The 27,077-nt window shown below is 38.8% G+C and overlaps 1 protein-coding gene across 1 annotated transcript in view; it reads left to right on the forward strand.

Annotated features, from left to right (window-relative positions):
• The window catches only part of LOC126249214 (uncharacterized), a 255,126-nt gene that overhangs the window by 73,460 nt on the left and 154,589 nt on the right, over positions 1-27,077 (forward strand). Inside the window, exons 4-5 of the mRNA XM_049950868.1 lie at positions 16,604-16,969; positions 19,266-19,673. Of these exons, the coding sequence (XP_049806825.1) occupies positions 16,604-16,969; positions 19,266-19,673 (774 nt within the window). The remainder of the gene's footprint in view (positions 1-16,603; positions 16,970-19,265; positions 19,674-27,077) is intronic.

The raw sequence follows: 27,077 nt of genomic DNA on the forward strand, positions 1-27,077 counted from the left end.
AGATGACCAAAAATGGTCAAAACCAGTTATCTGTTTTCCTAAATGCGATCTTGGCTGTGTGAGGAGCTGATCAACCATTGCACCCCATTTTTTAACTCCTAGGCACAATCATTGTGCTAGCTGGACTGCTGGTAGCACTTTGGAACTCTAGAGTGAGTGCTTCAGCTGATTTTGTGCTATATTTTACAACCACCTTCTGAAATGCTCAATGGCATCTGCCTGGTCTTGGTTAAGCTGTGGTTGTTCCTTTGCATTTCCACTTGACAATTTCATTACCAACTGACACGGGCAGCTGTGGAATGGTTGAAATGTTGCTGATGTATTTTTATGCAGGTGATATTCAATGACTAGTCCATGTTCGAAGTCGCTCAGCTCTCCTGGCCAACCCAGTCTTCCGATACTCTTTCTCTACTAACATCAAAATATTCTCTTCTTCTTTATCTACTGGCGGGTCTGCCTCTTGGAATATCTAGTTGTCAGTTCCACATTATTTAGGGGTGGCTGGTTACTTTTGATTGGATAGTATATAACATGATTGAGTGCCTTAGCATTTACACTGCGGATGTTGCCCAAATAAAGTGATCCCTGTACTTCCCAGTACTTCCTCTTTCCCTTCATCTCCCAACATGTGAAAGTATTGTGCTAAGCACAGATAAGAATGCAGCCAGTAGAGACTAGTGTGCTATACCTTCCTCAGTCATTCCAAGGTTGCTAAATTCAGGGGATATGGTTTCACTTCACACAACTATGCAATTTTCTCATGTTTGTAGTCCTATGAAATGAGTGAACAAAGTCAGCACTCCGTGGCGATAATAGTCGTCAACAGATTTTTAATCTAGTGCCTTGTAAAATGGCATCATCAAGTGGCTTCGATGAAAATGATTCGCCTTTGTCACTGTCCCTACCTGGTCGTATATTTTCAGCATTCAACCTGAAAGTTCAAACAGAAGATGTATTGTGGCTTCTTGTTTGAGTGCCTCACCGAAGGTTGTTCGAATTAATGGAAACTCTAATCCAATACTGAACTTTTTGTGCCACTGAAAATAAAAATACATGGAGCATGCTGTTGAGCAATGTCATGCTTATGCTACACAAATGAAACAAGGCCTTCCTACTGTCAGTCACAAATAATGATGAATCGCTGAGTAAGTTTCGCAAGATACATTTGACAATGATCTTATTAAGTTTTTTGTCCATTTCATCATCCTACTGAATGCTAAATTCTTTCATTGAAATTCTAAACAATTTAAACATTTTAGATTATGGTGTAAATGTAATTAGCCAAATGAAACTTATTGGAAAAATAAGAGATTTCCATCAGGGACAGGTTTTAGAAATAAAATTATTATTGCGAGATGTAGAATATACAGGGTGTATCATAATTAATGGCATAAACACATACGGTTGAAAGTACATGATACTAGAAGGAAAAAAAAGTCTCTGTAAACATATGGTCGGAAATGCATACCTTAAGAGCTACGAGCAATATTGCATCTATGATACTGTGAAACAAATCTCTTCCACTACAAGTTCTTTGCTTTCCATATTTTGGGAAGTGGTAGTATGGACCAAAATAAGAAAAAATGTCCAGCAGACATGTGCTCTAAACCGCATATCTTAAAAGTTAAGAGCACTTGATCATTAGAATAGTTGTTTCAAAGTAGCAAAGATGAACAAGTGCTCATAGCTCTTACAGAATGCATTTTAGAGCACATGTTTACTGGATTTTTTTTCTTGTTTGGTCCATACTAAATGTTCCCAATATATGGAAAGCAAAGAACTTGTAGTAGAAGAGATTTGTTTCACAGTATCAAAGATGAAAAATTGCTTGTAGCTCTTAAGTATGCATTTTCAACGCTATGTTTACTGAGACTTTCTTGCTTCTAGCTAGTATCATGTACTCTCAACTGTATGCGTTTACGCCACTAATTATGATACACCCCGTATATGTAGAATAGTTCATATGGTCAAGTGGCAAAAGAGGTTTGAGGTCATAACCAGTTGGAGTGATCATCATCTCGGCGGACAATCCTAAACTGTAGCATGTTGGAGAGTTTCTAGAGTTCATACGTATGATCGTGTAACCACAGTGCTAGATGAAAACTGAGGATACATAGCATTATCCGAAAACAATACAAAAATGTAATTCTTTTAAAATACTGTTGGATGTCCCTAGTCATTGGAAGCCATTGAAATTTTCTCAGAATAAATTCCGAGGAAGTCTAGCGTTACTAGAGGGAATAATTTTTATGATGCAGTGAAACAAGTTTATGTGATTTGAGATAAGTCAGTGCAGCTACATAGGGTTTTGGGTTTGAAAAGTCACAAGAGAGACACTGAGTTTGAGTAGATAAAAGTGTTCATAACATGTTCGGGTCCTGTTGCTGAAGCAATGGACATTTATTTCCATGCTTGATGGCTCAAGATAAATGAACGTGAAGAAAGAAATGTTCTCATTTATAATGCTTGTACAAGACTCATAATTGTTACATATGCAAAATTCAATATAAACAGCAAGAAAATTACTAGAACTTCAAATAAAAAGTGACTCTTGATAAAGCAGCCCGCACAAAAATATGCCTGATAAAAATGTTACAAATTTATGCACTGACCTGACATTTTGAAGCAAATTTTAACTGTAGCTTATCTACTTTCATATTCCTCTTGTTGTATGCCACAAAAGTAGTGGTCACATTGCTGTTGTTACAAGATGGTTTTTACTTTGGTTTATCGAGAATATTTCGCACAGAAATTCACATTACAATAAAAGTATTTTGTCCGTACCGTAGTGAGTGCAGCAGCATGTGCTGTACATCATACGGCACATGCTACGAGGTGTCTCAATCACTTAGGTGGATGTCTGCGGCTGGTGGTCATTGTGTTGAGGGTAAGTAAATCCTTAGATTGTTCACGGCTGGACATTCTGCAGAAATGTGTTTGGGACTTCCATCAGAAGGATAAATGTAGCATATGGAGAGATATGGTTTAAAAATTCAAGGAAGGCATAGTCTTGCATTCACAAGTTGACATTAACACTTTGGGACATTCACCATATGATCACGAGCTGATAAATCACCTACACAGCTCCGGAAAATAATCCATCATATAGTGTTGCCAGATTGTGCAGATGTCTGGACTTTGGATTCTGAGGGATGGCTAGTATTTGTTCTACCTTAAGTCACAGAGCCAAATTTAATATCTGTGGCTGTAGACCAGTGGCTAGGTTTTATGTCAACGACTGTGGATTGTTGTGATACTCTGCAAGAAACAAATTCTTTGGATGGAAACTGTTCAGTTTTCAATAATGGGTTACATGTTCAAATGTACAGCAGGTTCCTTCTCCCAGTACTCATTGACCGGATTCATAGGCTTTACATTTTGCAACCACTTTATTGTGAACTGGGGACCCATTGTCTGTGATTGTATTGGTTAGAAGAGCTTCAGTAATGTGCATTTGAGAATAACACAGGCCAACAATGGAAAAACCTTTTTGCTGAAAATTCCTTATTCTTATGTTTTTTTAGGATGGGAAATCCAAATATGATTCTTAAAAAAACTGTATCACTCACCATTTCTTCAAATTTTACAGTTAACTTTATTAAATGAAGCGATTTTTGAAAGAATTTAACAGCTTTTATATATTTAAAATAATTTAAAAAGGAGGTGTAATGAATGTAGATGACGTTGGTAGCACTGCTGAAGAACATTTGCTGGCAAAAAAGGTCGATTCTAGAATGAGATTTTCACTCTGCAGCGGAGTGTGCGCTGATATGAAACTTCCTGGCAGATTAAAACTGTGTGCCCGACCAAGACTCGAACTCGGGACCTTTGCCTTTCGCGGGCAAGAGCTCTACCAACTGAGCTACCGAAGCACGACTCACGCCCGGTACTCACAGCTTCACTTGCCCGCGAAAGGCAAAGGTCCCGAGTTCGAGTCTTGGTCGGGCACACAGTTTTAATCTGCCAGGAAGTTTAAAGGTCGATTCTATTTTTGTGTTAACAGATGATGTTTTGTTTACTGTCAACCCAACCTCACTTTCCTATTTCCTGTACATGTGCTCAGTACAATGTCTAATTGTGGTTGCAAAAACTCTGCTGACAGTTTTTGTTATATTTGTGGTGAATTTGTGATTAAAAAGCACGAAATAAACATTACAGACTTTGTTAAAAAGGTTTACCTATCATACTTTGGATCTAAACTTGGTGATCAAGATAAATCTTGGGCACCACATAAAGTATGTGATGTGTATGTTGAAGATATGAGAAAATGACCCAAAAAGGAGAAAAAAGCCTTTGGATTTGCTGTTCTTATGATATAGAGGGAGCCAAGAAATCATTCCAATGATTGCTACTTTTGCAGTATTGATATTACTGGTCATAACGGAGAAAAGCAAGAAGGTAACAAGCTACTCTAACCTTCCGTCTGCCATTCGACCAGTAGGGCATGGTGTAGACTTGCCAGTTCCTGAACCACCAGATGATTTAAATTCTAGCCCAACAGAAGTATTTTATGATGTAGAATGTGATTTAGATGAACCAGATGATGATGATGATGATGATGATGATGATGATGAATTCCAAAGTCTAGAGCCCAAATTGTTTACGTAGACCGAGCTTAACGATTTGGTTAGGGATCTGGGCTTAACAAAAGAAAAAACTGAATTGCTTGGCTCTAGATTAAAAGAAAGGAACTTATTGGCAGTTGGAACCAGCATATACATGTATAGAAAGAGAGCACAGCAATTTTCCAAGTTTTTTCAACAAGAAGGTGATGAATGAGTTTGGTATTGAATACATGAAGGATGGCTGGAGGCTGTTTATTGAGTCATCCAAAACTAGTTTAAAGGCTGTTTTATTACACAATGGTAACATGTTGGACGTTCTATACATATGAAAGAAAGCTATGAAAACCTAAAAATAGTGCTAAATAAAAAAGTCTATTCTGTTCATGGTTGGATTATATGTGGCAATCTAAAAGTAACATGCAAGCTCCTTGATCAGCACGATTGCTTTACCAAATTTCCATGTTTCTTGTGTGCATGGGACAGATGGGCTAAGGATCAACACTGGCGCAGAAAAAAACTTGCCTGTGAGGGAGTCTTTAAAACCAGGTGAGAAGAACATTCTATGCAAAAACCTTGTAGATCCAAAAAACGTACTCCTACCACCTCTACATATAAAGTTACGCCTACTGAAACAGTGTGTAAAGGCTTTGCCCAAAGATAACACATGTTTTAAGTATTTCTGCCAAAAGTTTCCACACCTTTCAGAAGCTAAACTAAAAGAAGGCATCTTTGTTGGACCTGACATTAGAAAATTTATGTTTGATGTTAAGTTTGTGGATACAATGACTTTAAATGAGAAAGGAGCATGGGTATCATTCAAGCAAGTTGTTGCAAAGTTCTTAGGACATGAAAAAGACCCAGAATATGTTTCTATTATAGCTACAATGTTAAAGAAGTTTAAAACTTTAGGATGTTTAATGAGCCTGAAAGTTCACTTTTTGAACAGTCACCTTGATTACTTCCCAGACAATATGGGAGATGTTAATGAGGAGCAAGGAGAGCGTTTTCGCCAGGACATTAAAGTGACGGAAAAACGCTACCAAGGCCGCTGGAACACCAACATGATGAGGGACTACTGTTGGTCACTTCACCGAGAAGTTCAGCAATCAACTCATCGTAGAAAAACGACACAAGAATTTTTTAATTTTTTTTTTTAATTTAAGGGGGAGAGGGGGAGGGGGTGGGGGGGGGCAAAAGAGAGAGAGAGAGAGAGAGAGAGAGAGAGAGAGAGAGAGAGAGAGAGAGAGAGAGAGAGAGAAAATAGAAACCAATTCTAGCTGACAAGTGAAACCTCTATTAACACACATCAATGTTTTAAGTAGCTTACTGTAAATACAAGCCACGCTTATGTTCTAACAAAGCATTTCATTAATTTTCTCGTTTACCGTATAGCATAGGAATTTTGTAATATATAATACAAGGCATATTGCTCGAAAACTATGGGTGATACAAAAAAACGAAGGCTAGATTTGTATTCAGCTCATAAAAATCTATAAAGATCAGCTATCAAAGTAAAAAAGTTGTTAAAAAAATTCGTTGGCCTGTGTAATTATTGCTGATAAGGAAATCGGTGCATGACGTACTTCCTTGTGGTTTCAGCACAGTGTCAGCCTGACACAATGTTTTTTGTGTAACTAGCCTGTGGTCCTGTAACAAAATACTAGATATTATTGTCAGTTGCGTACCAAAGCAATGATGGCAGACTGTGGTTGATGCCATCTTGAAACCCTTCAAGATTCTGTTTGCAGGCAGAAGTGAGAGCCAACTCATGTGCTCAAGAAAATAACTGAAGAAGTTGAGAAAGAGACATTTGAATTCACGCATTGGAAATCAAATCAGGTAATGTATGTACAGTCTCTCTACAGTTTTAACATACCCTAGGCTGATGTACCACCTTGTAACATCCCTCCTATGGAATGACAAACCCTAACTTATAACGTACTGGACCCCTTGGACTGTCTGGTACAGTAAGTGGTAGATTTTCAGGGGTGTGTGGCAGGTCCTCTTTGTGACTTACCTGTGCTGTGTGGATTCTGGGTTTAGCAAATACGTAGAACTAAGGTTTTGGGGAGGAATTCTGGTGCTACAAAATAATGCAAAACAGCTCACTGGACTTGCGTGGCAGAAGCGTAGTCAGCTTCCACACTTTTTCGACCTGTAATCTTACCTGCCCTTACCTGCAGTTCCGCCTCTGTTTTGTTATTCGGCACCCTGTGGATTCTGGACTTAGCAAATATGTAGAACTAAGGTTTTGGAGAATAATTAAAAAAAAAAAAAAAAAAAAAAAAAAAAAAAAACAGAATTGCAACAGCAGAAGTGAGCACAGCAGTGGACTTACTGTGTTCAAGGAATATCGTGTTGTTGCACACAATAAGCTTTGCTCATTTAACTATTTGTGTCTGTGCCTCAGTAATTGTCACATATTAAGATAAACATTCATCCACAGTCAAAATAACTTCACCACCTATGCGAATGTTACTTTGTCACGGTCTTATTCAGATTTAGCCAAAAAGCAAAGCTTAGTTTTTAATCATGTGAGAGTGCAACTGCCGGCCATCCATATTGCTCCCTGGTCGAACCGCTAGTCGTCAACAATGGTGTGCTGTGCGCCCTTCTCCCCCACTACACTGCTTGTGAAATCAGCCACCATCTTTTCCCTTAAAACAGACACATTTTACCTTATACTTTTCCTGTTGCTTTATGCGCATATACACTTTTGATTTACACTCTTCTGCAGATTTTACTCTGGCCCTCTGCTCTAAAGATTTTTAAAGGAACTACTTTTTTACCCTTTGGTAGCCTCTGATTGGAACAGTACACCTTCTCCATCCCCAAGGGGTGTCCGCCTGTGGATGCTGCATCATGTTTTGAGCTACCCCTGGCTTTTCTGTATCCTTCTGCCTTCACGTTCTTGCAAGTCACTGTGTTCGCATATTGCACCCGACTCAGCTCTTATCATATCGCTTCGGCACTCGGCACGCTACCTCCGCTCTGGCCCTGCATTGGTCTGCTATCCCGCTGCATTCTAATTGGCACTCACTTAATTAAAAAGGCTATACCTTTAGCTTCATTGCCCGTGCAACAACCGGGTTTCTTTCTGAAGCCACCTCATATTCTTAGCTATCGAAGGAAGTCCTTAAAACTATTGCTTATCTGAAGCACGGTCATTCGTGTATGTATGTGGTGAACATGATATTCCCACCATTCTTCTACTAAGAGCTGCTGGCCGGCTATAAATAATAATAATAATAATAATAATAATAATAATAATAATAATAATAATTGATACAGTTCCTAAACATAGTAATGAAAAATTGGAAAACCACACTTAATATCCAAACAAATTCAAATAATATCACATCACGGCTGATACAGATTAAGCGTGGAATATGCCAAGGAGACTCATTAAGTCCTTCCTGGTTCTGCCTTGCTCTGAACCCACTATCCAACATGCTAAATAATACAAATTATGGATATAATATTACTGGAACATACCCACACAAAATCGCACGTTTGCTATACATGGATGATCTAAAACTACTGGCAGCAACAAATCAACAACTCAATCAATTACTAAAGATAACAGAAGTATTCAGCAAAGATATAAATATGGCTTTTGGAACAGACAAATGTAAGAAAAATAGCATTGTCAAGGGAAAACACACTAAACAAGAACATTACATATTGGATAACCACAGCGACTGCATAGAAGCGATGGAAAAAACAGATGCCTATAAATATCTAGGATACAGACAAAAAATAGGAATAGATAATACAAATACTAAAGAAGAACTAAAAGGAAAAATATAGACAAAGGCTAACAAAAATACTTAAAACAGAATTGACAGCAAGAAACAAGACAAAAGCTATAAATACTTATGCTATACCAATATTGACCTACTCATTTGGAGTAGTGAAATGGAGTAACACAGACCTAGAAGCACTCAATACACTTACACGATCACAATGCCACAAATATAGAATACATCACATACATTCAGCAACAGAAAGATTCACATTAAGCAGAAAGGAAGGAGGAAGGGGATTTATCGATATAAAAAACCTACATTATGGACAGGTAGACAATTGAAGGAAATTCTTTCTAGAACGAGCAGAAACTAGCAAAGAACACAAAGCAATCACTCATATAAATACTTCGGCTACACCACTGCAATTTCATAACCACTTCTACAACCCTTTAGATCACATAACATCAACAGATACGAAGAAAGTAAATTAGAAAAAGAAAACACTACATGGCAAGCATCCGTATCATCTTACACAGCCACACATCGATCAAGACGCATCCAACACATGGCTAAGAAAAGGCAATATATACAGTGAGACGGAAGGATTCATGATTGCAATACAGGATCAAACAATAAACACCAGGTATTACAGCAAGCATATTATTAAAGATCCCAATACCACAACAGATAAATGCAGACTTTGCAAACAACAAATAGAAACAGTAGATCACATAACAAGCGTATGTACAATACTAGCAAATACAGAATACCGCAGAAGACATGACAATGTAGCAAAAATAATACATCAACAGCTTGCCTTACAACATAAACTTATAAAACAACACGTTCCCACAAACAAGTATGCACCACAAAATGTACTGGAGAATGATTAATACAAATGTTACTGGAACAGAACCATTATAACAGATAAAACAACACCACATAACAAACCTGACATCATACTCACCAATAAAAAGAAGAAATTAACACAACTAATCGAAATATCCATACCCAATACAACAAATATACAAAAGAAAACAGGAGAAAAAATTGAAAAATACATCCAACTGGCTGAGGAAGTCAAGGACATGTGGCATCAGGATAAAGTTGACATCATACCAATTATATTATCAACTACAGGAGTCATACCACACAATATCCACCAGTACATCAACGCAATACAGCTACATCCAATCATATATATATACAACTACAGAAATCCGTAATTATTGATACATGTTCAATTACCCGAAAGTTCCTAAATGCAATATAACATATATCGTACAGTTAAAAGGAAGTCACGCTTGATCAAGGTCCGCATCACTTTCCATTTTTAACCAGACTTAATGTCCGAGAAAGTAAAGAAATAATAATAATAATAATAATAATAATAATAATAATAATAATAATAATAATAATAAAGTGAAAATAGAAGGAAACAAAACTAAACATTCAACACAAACTAAAAGAAATTTTATCAGACAATAGATAACACACACATTAAAATAGACAACCCACCAAACATAACAGACATGGAACACTTCTGGAGCAACATATGGTGGTCAAACCCGGTACAACATAACAGGCATGCATGGTGGATACAAGCAGAAACAGACACATACAAGATGATACCACAAATGCCGGAAGTGATAATTTTGCAACATGAAGTCACCCAAGCAATTAATACTACGCACAATTGGAAAGACCCTGGAAAAGATAAAATAGCAAATTTCTGGCTTAAGAAGTTCACCTCAACACATTCACATCTAACTAAATTACGTAACAGTAACATTGCAGACCCATACACAGTCCCTGATACACTTACACAAGGAATAACTTATCTGAAACCTAAAGATCAAGCAGATACAGCAAACCCAGCAAAATATCACCCCATAACATGCCTACCAACAATATACAAAATATTAACTTAAGTCATTACACAGAAATTAATGACAGATACAACACAAAACAAAATTATAAATGAAGAACAAAAATGCTGCTGCAAAGGAGCACGAGGATGTAAAGAGCAACTGATAATAGATGCAGAGGTGACATATCAAGCTAAAACTAAACAAAGGTCGATACAGTATGCATACATTGATTACCAAAAAGTTTTCGATAGTGTACCCCACTCATGGTTCCTACAAATATTTGAAATATACAAAGTAGATCCTAAATTGATACAGTTCCTAAACATAGTAATGAAAAATTGGAAAACCACACTCAATATCCAAACAAATTCAAATAATATCACATCACAGTCAATACAGATTAAGTGTGGAATATGCCAAGGAGACTCATTAAGTCCTTCCTGGTTCTGCCTTGCTCTGAACCCACTATCCAACATGCTAAATAATACAAATTATGGATATAATATTACTGGACCATACCAACACAAAATCACACATTTGCTATACATGGATGATCTAAACCTACTGGCAGCAACAAATCAACAACTCAACCAATTACTAAAGATAACAGAAGTATTCAGCAAAGATATAAATATGGCTTTTGGAACAGACAAATGTAAGAAAAATAGCATTGTCAAGGGAAAACACACTAAACAAGAACATTACATATTGGATAACCACAGCGACTGCATAGAAGCGATGGAAAAAACAGATGCCTATAAATATCTAGGATACAGACAAAAAATAGGAATAGATAATACAAATATTAAAGAACAACTAAAAGAAAAATATAGACAAAGACTAACAAAAATACTGAAAACAGAATTGACAGCAAGAAACAAGACAAAAGCTATAAATACTTATGCTATACCAATATTGACCTACTCATTTGGAGTAGTGAAATGGAGTAACACAGACCTAGAAGCACTCAATACACTTACACGATCACAATGCCACAAATATAGAATACATCACATACATTCAGCAACAGAAAGATTCACATTAAGCAGAAAGGAAGGAGGAAGGGGATTTATCGATATAAAAAACCTACATTATGGACAGGTAGACAATTGAAGGAAATTCTTTCTAGAACGAGCAGAAACTAGCAAAGAACACAAAGCAGTCACTCGTATAAATACATCGGTTACACCACTGCAATTTCATAACCACTTCTACAACCCTTTAGATCACATAACATCAACAGATACGAAGAAAGTAAATTAGAAAAAGAAAACACTACATGGCAAGCATCCGTATCATCTTACACAGCCACACATCGATCAAGACGCATCCAACACATGGCTAAGAAAAGGCAATATATACAGTGAGACGGAAGGATTCATGATTGCAATACAGGATCAAACAATAAACACCAGATATTACAGCAAGCATATTATTAAAGATCCCAATACCTCAACAGATAAATGCAGACTTTGCAAACAACAAATAGAAACAGTAGATCACATAACAAGCGTATGTACAATACTAGCAAATACAGAATACCCCAGAAGACATGACAATGTAGCAAAAATAATACATCAACAACTTGCCATACAACATAAACTAATAAAACATGTTCCCACATACAAGTATGCACCACAAAATGTACTGGAGAATGATTAATACAAATGTTACTGGAACAGAACCATTATAACAGATAAAACAACACCACATAACAAACCTGACATCCTACTCACCAATAAAAAGAAGAAATTAACACAACTAATCGAAATATCCATACCCAATACAACAAATATACAAAAGAAAACAGGAGAAAAAATTGAAAAATACATCCAACTGGCTGAGGAAGTCAAGGACATGTGGCATCAGGATAAAGTTACATTATACCAATTATACTATCAACTATAGGAGTCATACCACACAATATCCACCAGTACATCAAGGCAATACAGCTACATCCAAACTTATGTATACAACTACAGAAATCTGTAATTATTGATACATGTTCAATTACCCGAAAGTTCCTAAATGCAATATAACATATACCGTACAGTTAAAAGGAAGTCTTGCTTGATCAAGGTCCGCGTCACTTTCCATTTTTAACCAGACCTAAAGTCTGAGAAAGGAAAGAAGGTAATAGTGGTGGTGGTGGTGGTGGTGGAGAGGCCTGTGAACATTACAAAAAGAAGGTAAACCTGCATTCTGAGTTAGGTGTTTCATACTGCATTGCATAGCTATTGCATGTATATTTTGGAAGTATCATGTTCGTACATTCCTCTTGGCCCTTGAACTCGCAAGCTGCAACTAGAAATTTTCACTTACGCAAATCATTTCTAAAGTTGCAAGCAACATTGATGGAAATGGTCTGAAGGACAATTAGGAATCACATTCCAGACCATTGCATTTGTAGTCTAGTGTGTATACCATCTCAACTAGTCACCTGCAAGAATAACAGGGCATTTGAAGAAATGTTTCCCTTCTTAGTCCAGTGCAAAGACTAACAAAAATACTGAAAACAGAATTGACAGCAAGAAACAAGACAAAAGCTATAAATACTTATGCTATACCAGTATTGACCTACTCATTTGGAGTAGTGAAATGGAGTAACACAGACCTAGAAGCACTCAATACACTTACACGATCACAATGCCACAAATATAGATTACATCACATACATTCAGCAACAGAAAGATTCACATTAAGCAGAAAGGAAGGAGGAAGGGGATTTATCGATATAAAAAAACCTACATTATGGACAGGTAGACAATTGAAGGAAATTCTTTCTAGAACGAGCAGAAACTAGCAAAGAACACAAAGCAGTCACTCGTATAAATACATCGGTTACACCACTGCAATTTCATAACCATTTCTACAACCCTTTAGATCACATAACATCAACAGATACGAAGAAAGTAAATTAGAAAAAGAAAACACTACATGGCAAGCACCCGTATCATCTTACACAGCCACACATCGATCAAGACGCATCCAACACATGGCTAAGAAAAGGCAATATATACAGTGAGACGGAAGGATTCATGATTGCAATACAGGATCAAACAATAAACACCAGATATTACAGCAAACATATTATTAAAGATCCCAATACCTCAACAGATAAATGCAGACTTTGCAAACAACAAATAGAAACAGTAGATCACATAACAAGCGTATGTACAATACTAGCAAATACAGAATACCCCAGAAGACATGACAATGTAGCAAAAATAATACATCAACAACTTGCCATACAACATAAACTAATAAAACATGTTCCCACATACAAGTATGCACCACAAAATGTACTGGAGAATGATTAATATAAATGTTACTGGAACAGAACCATTATAACAGATAAAACAACACCACATAACAAACCTGACATCCTACTCACCAATAAAAAGAAGAAATTAACACAACTAATCGAAATATCCATACCCAATACAACAAATATACAAAAGAAAACAGGAGAAAAAATTGAAAAATACATCCAACTGGCTGAGGAAGTCAAGGACATGTGGCATCAGGATAAAGTTACATTATACCAATTATACTATCAACTATAGGAGTCATACCACACAATATCCACCAGTACATCAAGGCAATACAGCTACATCCAAACTTATGTATACAACTACAGAAATCTGTAATTATTGATACATGTTCAATTACCCGAAAGTTCCTAAATGCAATATAACATATACCGTACAGTTAAAAGGAAGTCTTGCTTGATCAAGGTCCGCGTCACTTTCCATTTTTAACCAGACCTAAGGTCTGAGAAAGGAAAGAAGGTAATAGTGGTGGTGGTGGTGGTGGTGGAGAGGCCTGTGAACATTACAAAAAGAAGGTAAACCTGCATTCTGAGTTAGGTGTTTCATACTGCATTGCATAGCTATTGCATGTATATTTTGGAAGTATCATGTTCGTACATTCCTCTTGGCCCTTGAACTCGCAAGCTGCAACTAGAAATTTTCACTTACGCAAATCATTTCTAAAGTTGCAAGCAACATTGATGGAAATGGTCTGAAGGACAATTAGGAATCACATTCCAGACCATTGCATTTGTAGTCTAGTGTGTATACCATCTCAACTAGTCACCTGCAAGAATAACAGGGCATTTGAAGAAATGTTTGCCTTCTTAGTCCAGTGCAATCTCCAGGTGATAGTATTTGTATTAAAATGTGTGAATGCCTCTACAATTGCTCTGTGGTGATATGGAAAGCAACATCTAACTATTTAATCAAGATAATGGATAGTAAGAAAGTATGAATCATCTGCAAGATACGGAAACCTCACATGTAGACAGACCTGCTTGCTCCCAAGACCAAAGTCCAATTGAACATCCATCGGACACTCTCACACTGACAACATTGTCTGGGCCATTGCCGTGCTGCAGAGGGCACATATTTAGCAATTGGAAAAGTTAATGCATTGAATGTTGGTGGCCCAATCCACAGTAAGGGGTGCTATAGTGAATCCAGTATTACCGTGTTTACTCAAGTCTAAGACAACCATGAATATAAGACGACTCCCCCCCCCCCCCCCCCTTTTTTTTTAAGAGGCTCCTTGAGAAAAATGTATTTTTAGCATATTCCTACTAATCAAGATTACAAACTGCCAAAAATGTTAGCATTATATCTGTTCTAAACTTAGGCCATTTATTGACTGTATACATTGAGATAATATAAGGAGAAATAAAATAAATGAAAAGGAATGGCTTACATTAATTTTTTGTCCTCACTACCTTTCTCGCTTACTAAGCCTGTCATTTGTGGTATCACTATTTTTAATAATGACAAGCATCCTAATAGCATAGTTGTGAAAATTATTTCTTCATTGTCAAAAATATTTGGCTGTTTCTTCAGAATGTGATAAGATTTCTGAGGTTATGGTTACGGTGAGACCTGAGAGTGCAGCTGCTATTTGCTGAATACATATCAGAATTTCACTTTAATACTGATGTGAGAATGTTACAATGTTTCTTGCTTCCAAACATATTATCTGCCAGCTTCTCTCTCATTGGCTGTGCAGAACCAGCAGCTGACACATGCCCCCTTCTTTCCTGCTGTAATTCATTCTCGCAATAACAATTGCAATCAATGTAAAATAATTTATTTCATTTTTTAGACAATTCATCCTGGATTCACTTTCTTTCTTGTTTCATCTGAATGTCACCATCTTGTTCTGAAGCTGCTTAAAAGGTGTTAATGTTTTTACTAGGTATTTGATTATGTGAACAGTGGCTGAATTCCCATTTGCAACCCACTTGGTAAATTATTAGAATATCTCATTACCAAATAAAATATTGTTTTACATTCAGAATCGAGCAGTGTTTTTTGAAGGACATTTTCGCCTTTCAGCGTTACCTTTACTTACAAAGCACCATAAATGTTTATACATGGTATTGATTCATGTATGTGAACTTTTGTTGCAAACCTGTTCAAATGCAACAAGATGGTAGTATTTAATGATGTGTCCTCTCATTTTTCACAAAACTATCATATTTCAAGCAGAGCTGTAGATTATTGTGGTAGCTAGTTCGTAGTTTCTGGTGTGTCCCTCGCATTAATATGCGTGAGTCAAATGTAACGTGATTGTTTGAGCAAGGTCAGTAGTGTATCCAGCACTTCAGTGTATCAGGACTGTTGGTTCTCAAGTATCGTTTGCTGTACCTAGCCTTCCAAATTCTATGAAATAAATCATCATGTTTCTTAAATAGCCAAAGTTTCGTCTGCAAACATAAGACAACTCCTATATCACTCAATTAAACAACATAAAAATGATGACCTCAGCGGCTATAGTTTCATCTGCAAATATAAGACGACCCTATAACTTTTAACTGATGAATTTGGGAAATCACCTTGTCTTATAATCGAATAAATACAGTAGTTTGTGAGTTAGTAGCACCACATATTAACATCCTAAATGTCTCAAGTGGGGATAGACAATATGCAGGGCTAGATGTTCAGTAGGTTTTGTATTTGAGTCATAAGTTTGATGAGGAATTTTCTAGTTCAAATATTATGCCATGCTCAAAGGTATTTCACAGATCTATTAAGGTCCATTAAGTTCTGACATGTATGGTTGATTTTGTCACTGCTGTTGCAAGTGATGTCCACTTAAACAGCCTGAGAATTCAGTGTCTGATGCCCTCGACCATCTTACCACGTATTAACTCTCCTTGTGTCTTGTTTAATACCATGGAATGAGATATCGGTGATATAAAGGTGCAAATTTATTGTCTGTACATGGTGTCATGAACAATTGTGATTGATTAGTGTATGTAGATTGACAGTCTGACTTCAGATGGAAAGTACATTTTTGTTTTGCTTATTTATAATTGTCAACCCACATACTTTACTATTTGACCTTTTCTTCCTCAGATTGGATGTGTGTATCGTATAATTCTTTTTTCCAGATCTTCAGTTATTAAATGACACTGAATTGTCGGAAGAGATTACTTCAACATCGTCAGTACATCAATCAAAAACCCAATTGCAGGAGTTTGTTCCAGGAAAACTAGAACAATCTTTGGATGAGGATAATAGTCAAAATTTGTTTTGTGAAAACTTGATGAAGAACTGCAACGATACTGAAAGATGTGTAGTGGGCAGCAGGCATGCTTCACTACAAACTAAATATGTTGACACTGAAAATGGGAGGGAAAATGGACATATGGGCACAAATGTGACCTGTCTGATTTCAGCAGACAGATCAGATGGAGACAACAAAATGTCTGCTGATGTTCACTCAACAAACTCCCTTCTGCCAGATGTTTCTGAAAGTGAGTAACATGTTGCTGATCCTAGTACCAGCTCAGTTAGTATATTATTGTCAGAAGTTTCATCTTGAATAGCTTTGAAAGCAACTACATGCACTTCTTTGCCATGCTGTTCTCTTTAGCTTGTGGCAGAAGGGAAAACAGCACTGTCATATGTCTTAACATATGTTGCACTACATCTTTTGTTGAATTTCTGAATATAATATTACCCACTTGTTGTTTACTGTCCAATTGAATAATGGCTCGGCCCCTGCAGAAATAACATCTTAAAGCAGGGATGATGTCTCCCAGGAGAAATGATCAGTATTCATGGATTTGAAGCAAAAAAGTCCAGTAAACACAGGCTCTAAAGAGCATACCTTAAAAGCTATAACGATGTGTTCATCTTTGTTACTGTCAAACATCTCTTCTAGTGAACAAGTTCTCATAGCTCTCAAGGTATGCATTTAAGAGCTCATGTTTACTAGACTTTATTTTGCTTCTAATGAGCATTGCTGTTATATCCTCGAATATTGACGATTCATTCAGGAACACCCTGTGTGAATCAAAGAGACGACAGTTGTTTCAGAGATCCATTGGGGGGGGGGGGGGGGGGGGGGGAGGGGGGGGTGCTACCACCAATGGTACTAAAAGATCCAGGCAGGCTTGCTGCAGTGGATGACAGTGATGGTGATGGTGACTATGATACGATGATGATGATTAATAATAATAATAATAAAACATGTAATGGTGTAAATCTGCCCTCAACCCAGATATACAGTTTCAATGCCACCTAGCTTAACTAAAACTTGTACATTTTCAAAATGGTGAGTTTTTGCATTGTGCCTGTCCCTTAAATTCAAGTCGCAAGTTGTAATATTCACATTTGCAAATCATTTCCAAAGTTGCAAATACCAGTAAGTGTCCTTGGAATAATCAAATAAATGTCTAACTCCAAACCTTTGCATAGATACGTGTACACTCTCAGCCACTAAACTACAACAGTGACAGGGTGTTTGATGAAGTGTTTCACTTTGTTGCCCAACATTATCCACAGGTGGCTGTACTTGTCGTACTGCTGTACTCCAGGGGATGAATGACTAGCAACTTGAGAAGTTAATGAAATAGATGCTGAATGGCCTGATCCACAAGCTGGTTTCATTGTGCACTCTGTATTGTCTTATAAGTTAATACACCAGGTACTGACACGTATGCCACGGTAAGGGTGACATCATGTGTAATAAGCACCACCAAGGCCCAGTTATCCCCTACAGTTCGTATTTGAATCACATATTTGAATGAGCAAAATCTAGTGCACACATTACCATAATGCCCAAAGGTATTTAATATATTTATAAGGTCCCATAATTACTGGCAAAAACATTTGCTGATTCTTGTCAGCTATGTTGCAACTAATAATGTTCACTTTAACAATGTTATTATGCTCTGCCAGATGCCCTCACATGATGTATCAGAGTAACTCATGTGGTGTCTTTTTTAATATTAATGTAAATAAGATTAGAGATAATAAGAGGTATCTAAAAGTAATTTTTGGGATCCATGTTAATTATTAGGTAAAGCTGTCATCAGCCCTAATGTTGGTGTGAACACTGCATTGCGTTACTAGGCATGGTTTCCCCTTGGTGGTGGTATGCCGTCTTCCTCCGCCCCTACACAGCCAGTTTAACGTGGACAGCAACCCGTAGTGCAACTCGGCATTTTTCTCGTTACCAAACATTTTGGAATTAACAGATTCTGCAACATGTTGGTTAAATTTTTGTAATAGCCTAAATCCTAAGACACCAATGAGGTATTACTTACACAATGTTGATGTTGCGTAGTTAAAAATCTAGTGTAACTGGAGGAGTATTTCACATCTAGAATGGTTCATAAGCAAGAAGTGAAAGAATAATCATACATAGCATGTCTCTGGTTGCTCCCTTACCTTCAGTCACACAGTCAAGCCATAGCAAGTTCCACGAACAATACGAGACTGGAATAGAAGGGAGAAACGATAGAGGTACTCAAAGTACCCTCCGCCACATACCGTCAGGTGGCTTGCGGAGTATGGATGTAGATGTAGATGTAGAGGTGCGATGTAAGAGTGATGCAGATACAAATTTATTCACTGTACACAAATGCTTGGATACTTGCGATTAATTAGTGTAGATATTCATAGTCTGACTTCTCTGATGAAAAGTACGTACTTATTGTGTTTCTTTATAATTTAGAATTGTCATTTTTGGCTATTCTTGCATTCAGTTTGCTGAGATTAATTGCATGTATTACATAGTTCTTATTTTTGTGTTTGTATTTACAGGTTTTGAGTTGGTAAGTGACATTGGATTGTCAGGAGAGATTACTCCAGCATCTTCATTACAACAATCTGAAACCCAAATGCAGGAATTTGTGACAGGAAGACCGGAAAAATCTTCAGATGACAATAAAAGTCAAGATTCACATTGTGAATACTTGATGAAGAACTGGAATGTTACTGAAAGACTTGTAATGGACAGCAGGCACACACCATTACGAACTGGAACTCTTGACATTGAAACTAAGAGGAAAAATGGAGATATGGATGCAAATGATGGTGGTATTATCTGTGATGAGAAGTTAATGTCAGCAGACATATCAGATGGAGACAACCAAATGTCTATGGCTTCGTTTGAGGATACGACTGTTGATGTACATTTGAGCAACTCTTTTCTGCCAGATGACGTTGAAAGTGAGTATCACTTTGATGGTAGTATCAGCTAGGATGGTATATTTCTGTCAGAAACTTCCTCTTGAATAGTTTTAGAAGTAAATGCACTCACATCCTTGCTGTGTTTTGTTATTAGCTTGTGGGAAAGAGGGAGGTGAATTGAAATATATATAACACATATTGAGAAAATTATTCTTCTGGAACTCTTAGTTTAATTTTTCACACTTTTGATTACTGTCTAATAGAATAATAACTGGGACTCAGAGCTATAAGGTGTTAAAGCGTAGCACACAATAACTGCCAATTTTGTTGGCACTGACTAGTGCTATTCTCATTTTCTGTTGAAGGGATATATTTTTATTATAGTTTTGTTATCTTTATCATTACAGTTATCCATAAAGTAGTGAGAGCCATTTTTTTGTGGTTTAATAGAAGTCTGGAAGTGGTTTGTGTAGATACTGCTTAAACACACTTTCTTTGAACTTCAAAAATTGGTAACTGAAAGTCCTTGCATTAAGAACTGTAACGTATGCTACGAACTTCAATGCATTCTGATACTTTTGTGGTGTAGTGATTCTTTCTGTTGCTGTCGACTGTGAAGGTACAGGTTTGTACTTTGTGCTCACACACTGCAGCATCAATCTTAGCACCATTACTATTTGTGCAGGTATGGTTACCACTGTCCTGCATAGTAAGGTTTCTTTAGTCTGATGTCTACTTCATCACTCTTTATCCTTAAACACTACTTACACAATTGTGACATTTTCTCTTTATTTCTTTATATTTTTGCAGTACGGTGTCACAATCTGCTAATGTGCAAAGACGGAAAATATTTCAAATGTTGACAGATTTTACACACACACACACACACACACACACACACACACACACACACAGTGTTAAAAAATTCTTGATGTCAATAATCTTGGCTTTGTCTAAATCATTAAGTGCTAATTGTAAGATTTGTGAACAAAAAGCTGAAATCAGTGACAGAAATGAAAGTGAAGCAGGTGACCCAGAGGTGACATTTTATGAGACTAAAACTTAAAGGTATTGAGGATGCAAATAAAATTTGAGATGATTTGGGATGCTCTCTCTTCAAACTTCATTCCATCCCAAATCACAGCAAGATGTTAGGTGGCAAATGAAAGGTTGAAAAAGTGAACCACGTTTTGGAAAAAAAGATTACCAGGCATTAGATTACAGTGTTAAAATTTCTGATAGTAGGGAGGATAAAATGGGTGATGAAATTGTTAAGAAAGCCAAAGATTTTGATGCAGTGGTAGAGTTAATTAAAGAGAAAGGGGCTAGTGTAAGATCATCTGGGAAAAAAAATCAAGTTTCACCTTAAGCACCTCTCTCTTGGTCAAAGAAGAGAGAAAAATGCAATATTTGACGTTAATGAGTATGTGGTTCAACAGGCGAAGAAATTGAAAACAGAAATGGGCATCTGGTCAATTGAAACTTCCTGGCAGATTAAAACTGTGTGCCGGATTGAGACTTAAACTTGGGACCTTTGCCTTTCACAGGCAAACACTCTACCATCTGAGTTACCCAAGCATGACTCACAACCCATCCTCACAGCTTCAGTTCTGTCAGTACCTCGGCTCCTACCTTCCAAACTTCACAGATGCTCTTCTGCGAACCTTGCAGAAGTAGTAGTCCTCTTCTGTGAAGTTTGGAAGGTAGAAGAAAATTCAGAGTCACCGCTGGACAAGGAATGGCTGTGCAATCCATACTCTTTGTGGTGATGTGATAAATGAGGAAAATAAATTGGTAATAGTAAACTATTGGTTCACAAGTGATGATATGGAGAACGATGTAGGATTTGAAAATGCTGCTCTGAAAGAAATGGTTAAGTTTTTGACTAAATACTACCCGCGAGTCAAGAAACTGCATTAATTCACTGAAGAATGTACTGCACTATATCAAAATAGAAAGAGCCTTAAAAACTTGTGTGAACACATTGGGAGGGTCAGTAAAACATATGATGAGAGAAGATAGTCCTTAGAGGACTATATACAAATACTAACAACATTTGGTTTTCATAGTTTTTTCAAGGCTAATATTGACTTTGTAATTTATTTTTATTTTTTCCCACTTGTTAGAGAAAATCAATGCAGATAACCTACACAAGAGCTTAGAGAAGAGATTTTTGGCAACCCGCACAATACCTGGTACCAGGAATTTTGACAGTTTCTAACCACTTTCCTGTTGTTCATTAGAACTTACAAGAATAACTTGCTCTGTAAAGCCTTGCTTGATTTTCTCATTCAATGAAACTGCCTCTCAATGGACACTCATCCTTCCTCAACAACTCTTTTATAGCAGCCGTTTATGATGACAGATAGTACTTTGCTTTTATCAGGAAGCAATATGATGGACGAGATGCTGAAATAATCTTTTTCCACCCCCCTTGGACTCATTCTGGGTGAGAAGGAAGACTCTTGTGTCTTTGGAAGACATTTTATGTACTGTTGGTGTACCAGAGTCAACCACATTAGGAAGAACGTATTACTTTAATCAAAAAGATATGATGTTAACAGAATCCAGTTTGTCACAGTGGATTAAAAATAGAGATGCTGTTTCAACTTTCAATTGAAAACTCAAAATATCTTCACTGCTGAACATCTATATTTTAAATTTATACATTTGTCAACATAGAATAATTGTTGTTTAAATGTGCTCATATGATACCCATAAATAAAGATAAATATTAGTAATGCAGATTCTTCAATTAAAATTATAACTTTTGGCTCTCTACTTTTATAATTTTAACAAAGTGTGAAACACGTACTAATGCTTATAAGTCTACATAATGTATTTTAAATGACCTTCTGAACAATGATATGAATAACTTTTAGACATAAATTAAAATCCCATGTCTGTAAAAACTCGTGCTGTCTTTGGTTTATCATATTTGATTATCAATAAAAAGTCTTGATAACAGCTTTGTCCGAAAGTATTTTGCATATTTAACGAATCACTGTTTGATCTATAATAGGTCAAGTTGATTTTCTATGTTTCCAGAAGTCAAACAGAGTTACTAAATATTCTTTCCCATGAAGATACATTCTTTTTCTAGTATCAGGAAAAATCTGACAGTGATGGAAAAGTAAGCCAAGCTACTCCCCCCCCCCCCCCTCCCAAGTAATGCAACCAAACTGGAAAGCTTCAGCCACAGTATTTATGTATGCTTTTTGAAAACTTACCATTTTTATTTTTCTGTCATAAACTATATGGAAGGGCCCAGAATGAGATTTTCACTCTGCGGCGGAGTGTGTGCTGATATGAAACTTCCTGGCAGATTAAAACTGTGTGCCGGACCTAGACTCGAACTCAGGACCTTTGCCTTTCGGGGGCAAGTGCTCTACCAACTGAGTTCGAGTCTCGGTCCGGCACACAGTTTTAATCTGCCAGGAAGTTTTATATGGAAGTGATTTTACACTGGTTATTACTGTGGCAAATCTAACTGTTGAAAAAGTTGCATGAATATATAGGGCAGTGGGTGTCAGGCCAGGATGAACGTACTTGAAGTGTGACCCTTCTTTGATTGCTGTAAATAGTTTTTTGATTTCAGATCTATTTGTGTGTTGATTCATAGAAACCCCATTAATATTTTTATTTTATTAGAAAACATACAATCCTGGGAATTATTTAAGACTGAAACTAGGTTCCCAGCACACTGGAGAAATGTGATACATACATTTTTCAACACCTGTTTAATTTGTCCAGAAATTGAAAAGTAACATACATTAATATTTTTTACAATTTCCTTTGTAACTTTACTACTTAAATGATTGTGTATCTTTTAACTCCCGGCCGCGGTGGCCTAGTGGTTCTAGGCGCTTCCCCGGAACCGTGCGACTGCTACGGTCACAGGTTCGAATCCTGCCTCGGGCATGGATGTGTATGATGTCCTTAGGTTAGTTAGGTTTAAGTAGTTCTAAGTTCTAGGGGACTGATGACCTCAGATGTTAAGTCCCATAGTGCTCAGAGCCATTTGAACCATTTTTGCGATATGCACCCTTCTCCCCAAAGTAGACCACAAAGAAGTCAATAATATTGAGATTTGGTGACGGTGGTGGCCAGAGAGGATGTGACAGTTCAGCCTAATGCTCACAAAACCAATCCTGGATGATCTGAGCTGTGTGAATAGGACCCCTGTCGTTTTGAAACACAGCATCACCACTGGGGAACAAACATTGTATCATGGGATGGACTTAAGTAGCCAAAATCGTCATATAATCCTCAGCAGTAAGGCAACCTTGCAGAGTAACCATGGTAGCCGTAGAATACCACGATATATGTGCCCAAATCATCACCGAACTCCTGCTGTGTATCACTCTTGGGACGTAAACATGGTCAGAAATTGGAAATAGTGTGAAATAAGATTCATCCAACCAAATGTCTTTCTTCCATTGCTCCATAGTCCAGGCTTTAAAGCTTCAGCATCACATTTCCCTGTTGTGGACATTGGCATGACTGATAAGTGAATTTGGAATTCCAGCTCGCCCAGCAATGCTCTACTTAAATGGATCTCCCATCATGGTATTTTGGTACTGACAGAATTCGCAAAGTGCGGCACTCGGTTCTGCTGTGACTTTTGCAGCTTTTGTCCTATAATTATTCATCACAATCTTCTTCAGTGATAGTCCGTCACAATCGCTCAGCACACACCTTTGTATGTGTCGTGATTTTATTAGTGGATGATGTTTTTCTGCTTTCCCTGTATGCGGTATAAAGCTTCAATACTGTACCTCTTGAAACACCAAATACATCTGCTACCTTGGATACAGGAGCACCCACAATAAAAGCACCAAAAATTTGCCCGCTCTTTCAAAGGAAGCATAAAACCTTCTTCTACTGTTCTTTACTCATTGGCTAGTATCACTAATGAGTCTATAAAGTCTTGCATTCGTCGGAGTGTTACATGTGGGATGCTTGCATTTTTAGTGACAGCATGCTTGAATCAGGATTGTGAGCAGGACTGTGGGTGCTTAGTACCAGTTCCTTAGTGGTCTTAGAATCAAAAATGCAGCAGTATCATCATCATACTTCATTTAACAAGACACTCATACAATAACCGACTGTGGCATCTCAATGTTGTGCATTGACCCCTACCAGCAGAGCCCACTTTGGTGTAACACAAGGTAGCCTGTGAACACCAGCTAGGCCAGTGGCCACCATTAAGTAACAGTGGCAGTGTCCCCCCCCCCCCCCCCCCCCCGGGGTCCACAACTCTTTTGTGGATACGTGCGTGGCGAGTACGGGACCCCAAGCTAGTGCAGCTCTCTTTCCTTTCTAGACTGCATACCTTCCTTTTCCACATCCTCCCCCCTCCCAACCTGCCCCCTCCCAACCTGCCCCCCCTCCCAACCTGCCCCCCCTCCCAACCTGCCCCCCCTCCCAACCTGCCCCCCCTCCCAACCTGCCCCCCCTCCCAACCTGCCTGCGCCCCCCTCCCAACCTGCCTGCGCCCCCCTCCCAACCTGCCTGCGCCCCCCTCCCAACCTGCCTGCGCCCCCCTCCCAACCTGCCTGCGCCCCCCTCCCAACCTGCCTGCGCCCCCCTCCCAACCTGCCTGCGCCCCCCTCCCAACCTGCCTGCGCCCCCCTCCCAACCTGCCTGCACCCCCCTCCCAACCTGCCCCCGCCCCCCTCCCAACCTGCCCCCGCCCCCCTCCCAACCTGCACCTCCCCCCCCCAACATGCAGCCCCCCCACCCTTCCCCTTCTCCCCCTCGGGGAGTGTGTTTTGTGCCTACGTCCGGAGACGGACACTTGTAACTGTAAGACAGTCTCTCTTCTTCGCTTTCTATGCTGGAAAGTCTCTGTCCTTTCTTTGTCCTTCTCTTTTCCTTGCCTCTTCTCTTTACCCTCTTCTCTGCTGCGGCGTTTGAGGCCTTTCCCTTTCCCTCTGTTCCTCCCTGTGCGTGTCTGAAGGCTGACCCATGCATTCCCACGCGTAGCCGGTGACAGGGTAACGCGTAATTCCCTGCCCCTGGTAGACAGGTAGGACACATACATACTCCCTGGTACCGGCCAGGCCCAGCGAGGGGTGATTAGTCCAGCTGGTACCTTCCGAAAGTGCCGATTGATCCCTCTGTTCGTTTCTCGGGAGGTGTGACCTGAGGTGTGAACAATCGCCTAAGGCAGGAGTGCCCTCAGAAAGGGCCACCATAAGGAAGGAGCTCGCCATTGGAAACGCCAGTAATCATGGGGGATACTTCTGCAATGGTTTCCTCATCCTTTACTATGTCTGCTCACAAGCGAAAGTTAAATGAGTCTCAGCCACAGACAATTCTTCCATCATTGCCACTGTTCCTGGTTGTTTCTCGGTCGGACGAAGCTCAAGACTTCTCCACAGTCAACCCTTTCATGATTCAGAAAGGTGTCGACGCAATTGCAGGTTCTGTAAAGTCTTGTTCCCGATTATGAAATGGCACCTTGTTGTTAGAAGCAGTCAGTGCCTTCCAGGCACAAAAATGGCTGCGAACTTCACTGCTACAGACCTTCCCTGTCCGGGTGGAAGCACACTGTGCTTTAAATTCATCATGCGGGGTGGATTATACACGCTCCCACGATGGATTGTCGATTGAGGAAATTCAAAACTACCTGTCTGACCAGGGCGTAACGGCTGTTCGAGTCATGAAAAGGGTTGACAAGGACTTGGTTCCTAACACTACGCTTTGCTATCGGTGTCAGCGGTTCAATCATACCAGCCAGTCGTGTTCCAATCCGGCCAAATGTGTTACGTGTGGCAAGGATGCCCATTAGGGTGCTTGTCCACCTCCATCCCCTCGCTGCATCAACTGTATGGGTGACCACGCTGCTTCCTCTAGAGATTGCCCCATTTTCAAAGATGAAAGGCTTATTCAGGAAATCAGAGTGAAGGAAAAGGTGCCAACATTTGCTCCTCGTAAGTTATTCGCCAGTCGAAAGCCCACTGTGCCTCCCACAGGTAAATACAGCACTGTCCTTGCATCTCCTTGGCCTACTGAGGCAGCCACGCAGCCATGTGATCTCACCTTTAGTGCCACGGTCGTCAGATCGGCCAGTGCAAAGATCGCCCCTTAAACCTCCTCACTATCACCTGCTCACTCTACGGCTCACCCTTCATCGGCTTCTGCTAAATCACAAGCCCCAAAATCAGACACCCGGACTTCCAAAAAAGAGCTTACTCGCGAAGATTTTTTATGTACCCTGACTTCACGACGATTGATTCCTCCCTCATCTCAACGTGCTGTTTTGAAGAAGGCTCATAAGAAACCCAGTTCCTCACCTTCTCCGCCACGGCATGTCTCATCTACAGTGCCCCCTGGCGGTAACCGCCCTTGGCCGTCTTCCGTGTCGCCAGGGCACACTGCTGATGGCCGATCAACCGGCCAATCGCTGGTGGCAGGAACTGCTCCCGAGCAACCTAT

This window comes from Schistocerca nitens, chromosome 3 (genome assembly GCF_023898315.1).
Source record: "Schistocerca nitens isolate TAMUIC-IGC-003100 chromosome 3, iqSchNite1.1, whole genome shotgun sequence".
NCBI classification, from domain to species: Eukaryota; Metazoa; Arthropoda; class Insecta; order Orthoptera; family Acrididae; genus Schistocerca; species Schistocerca nitens.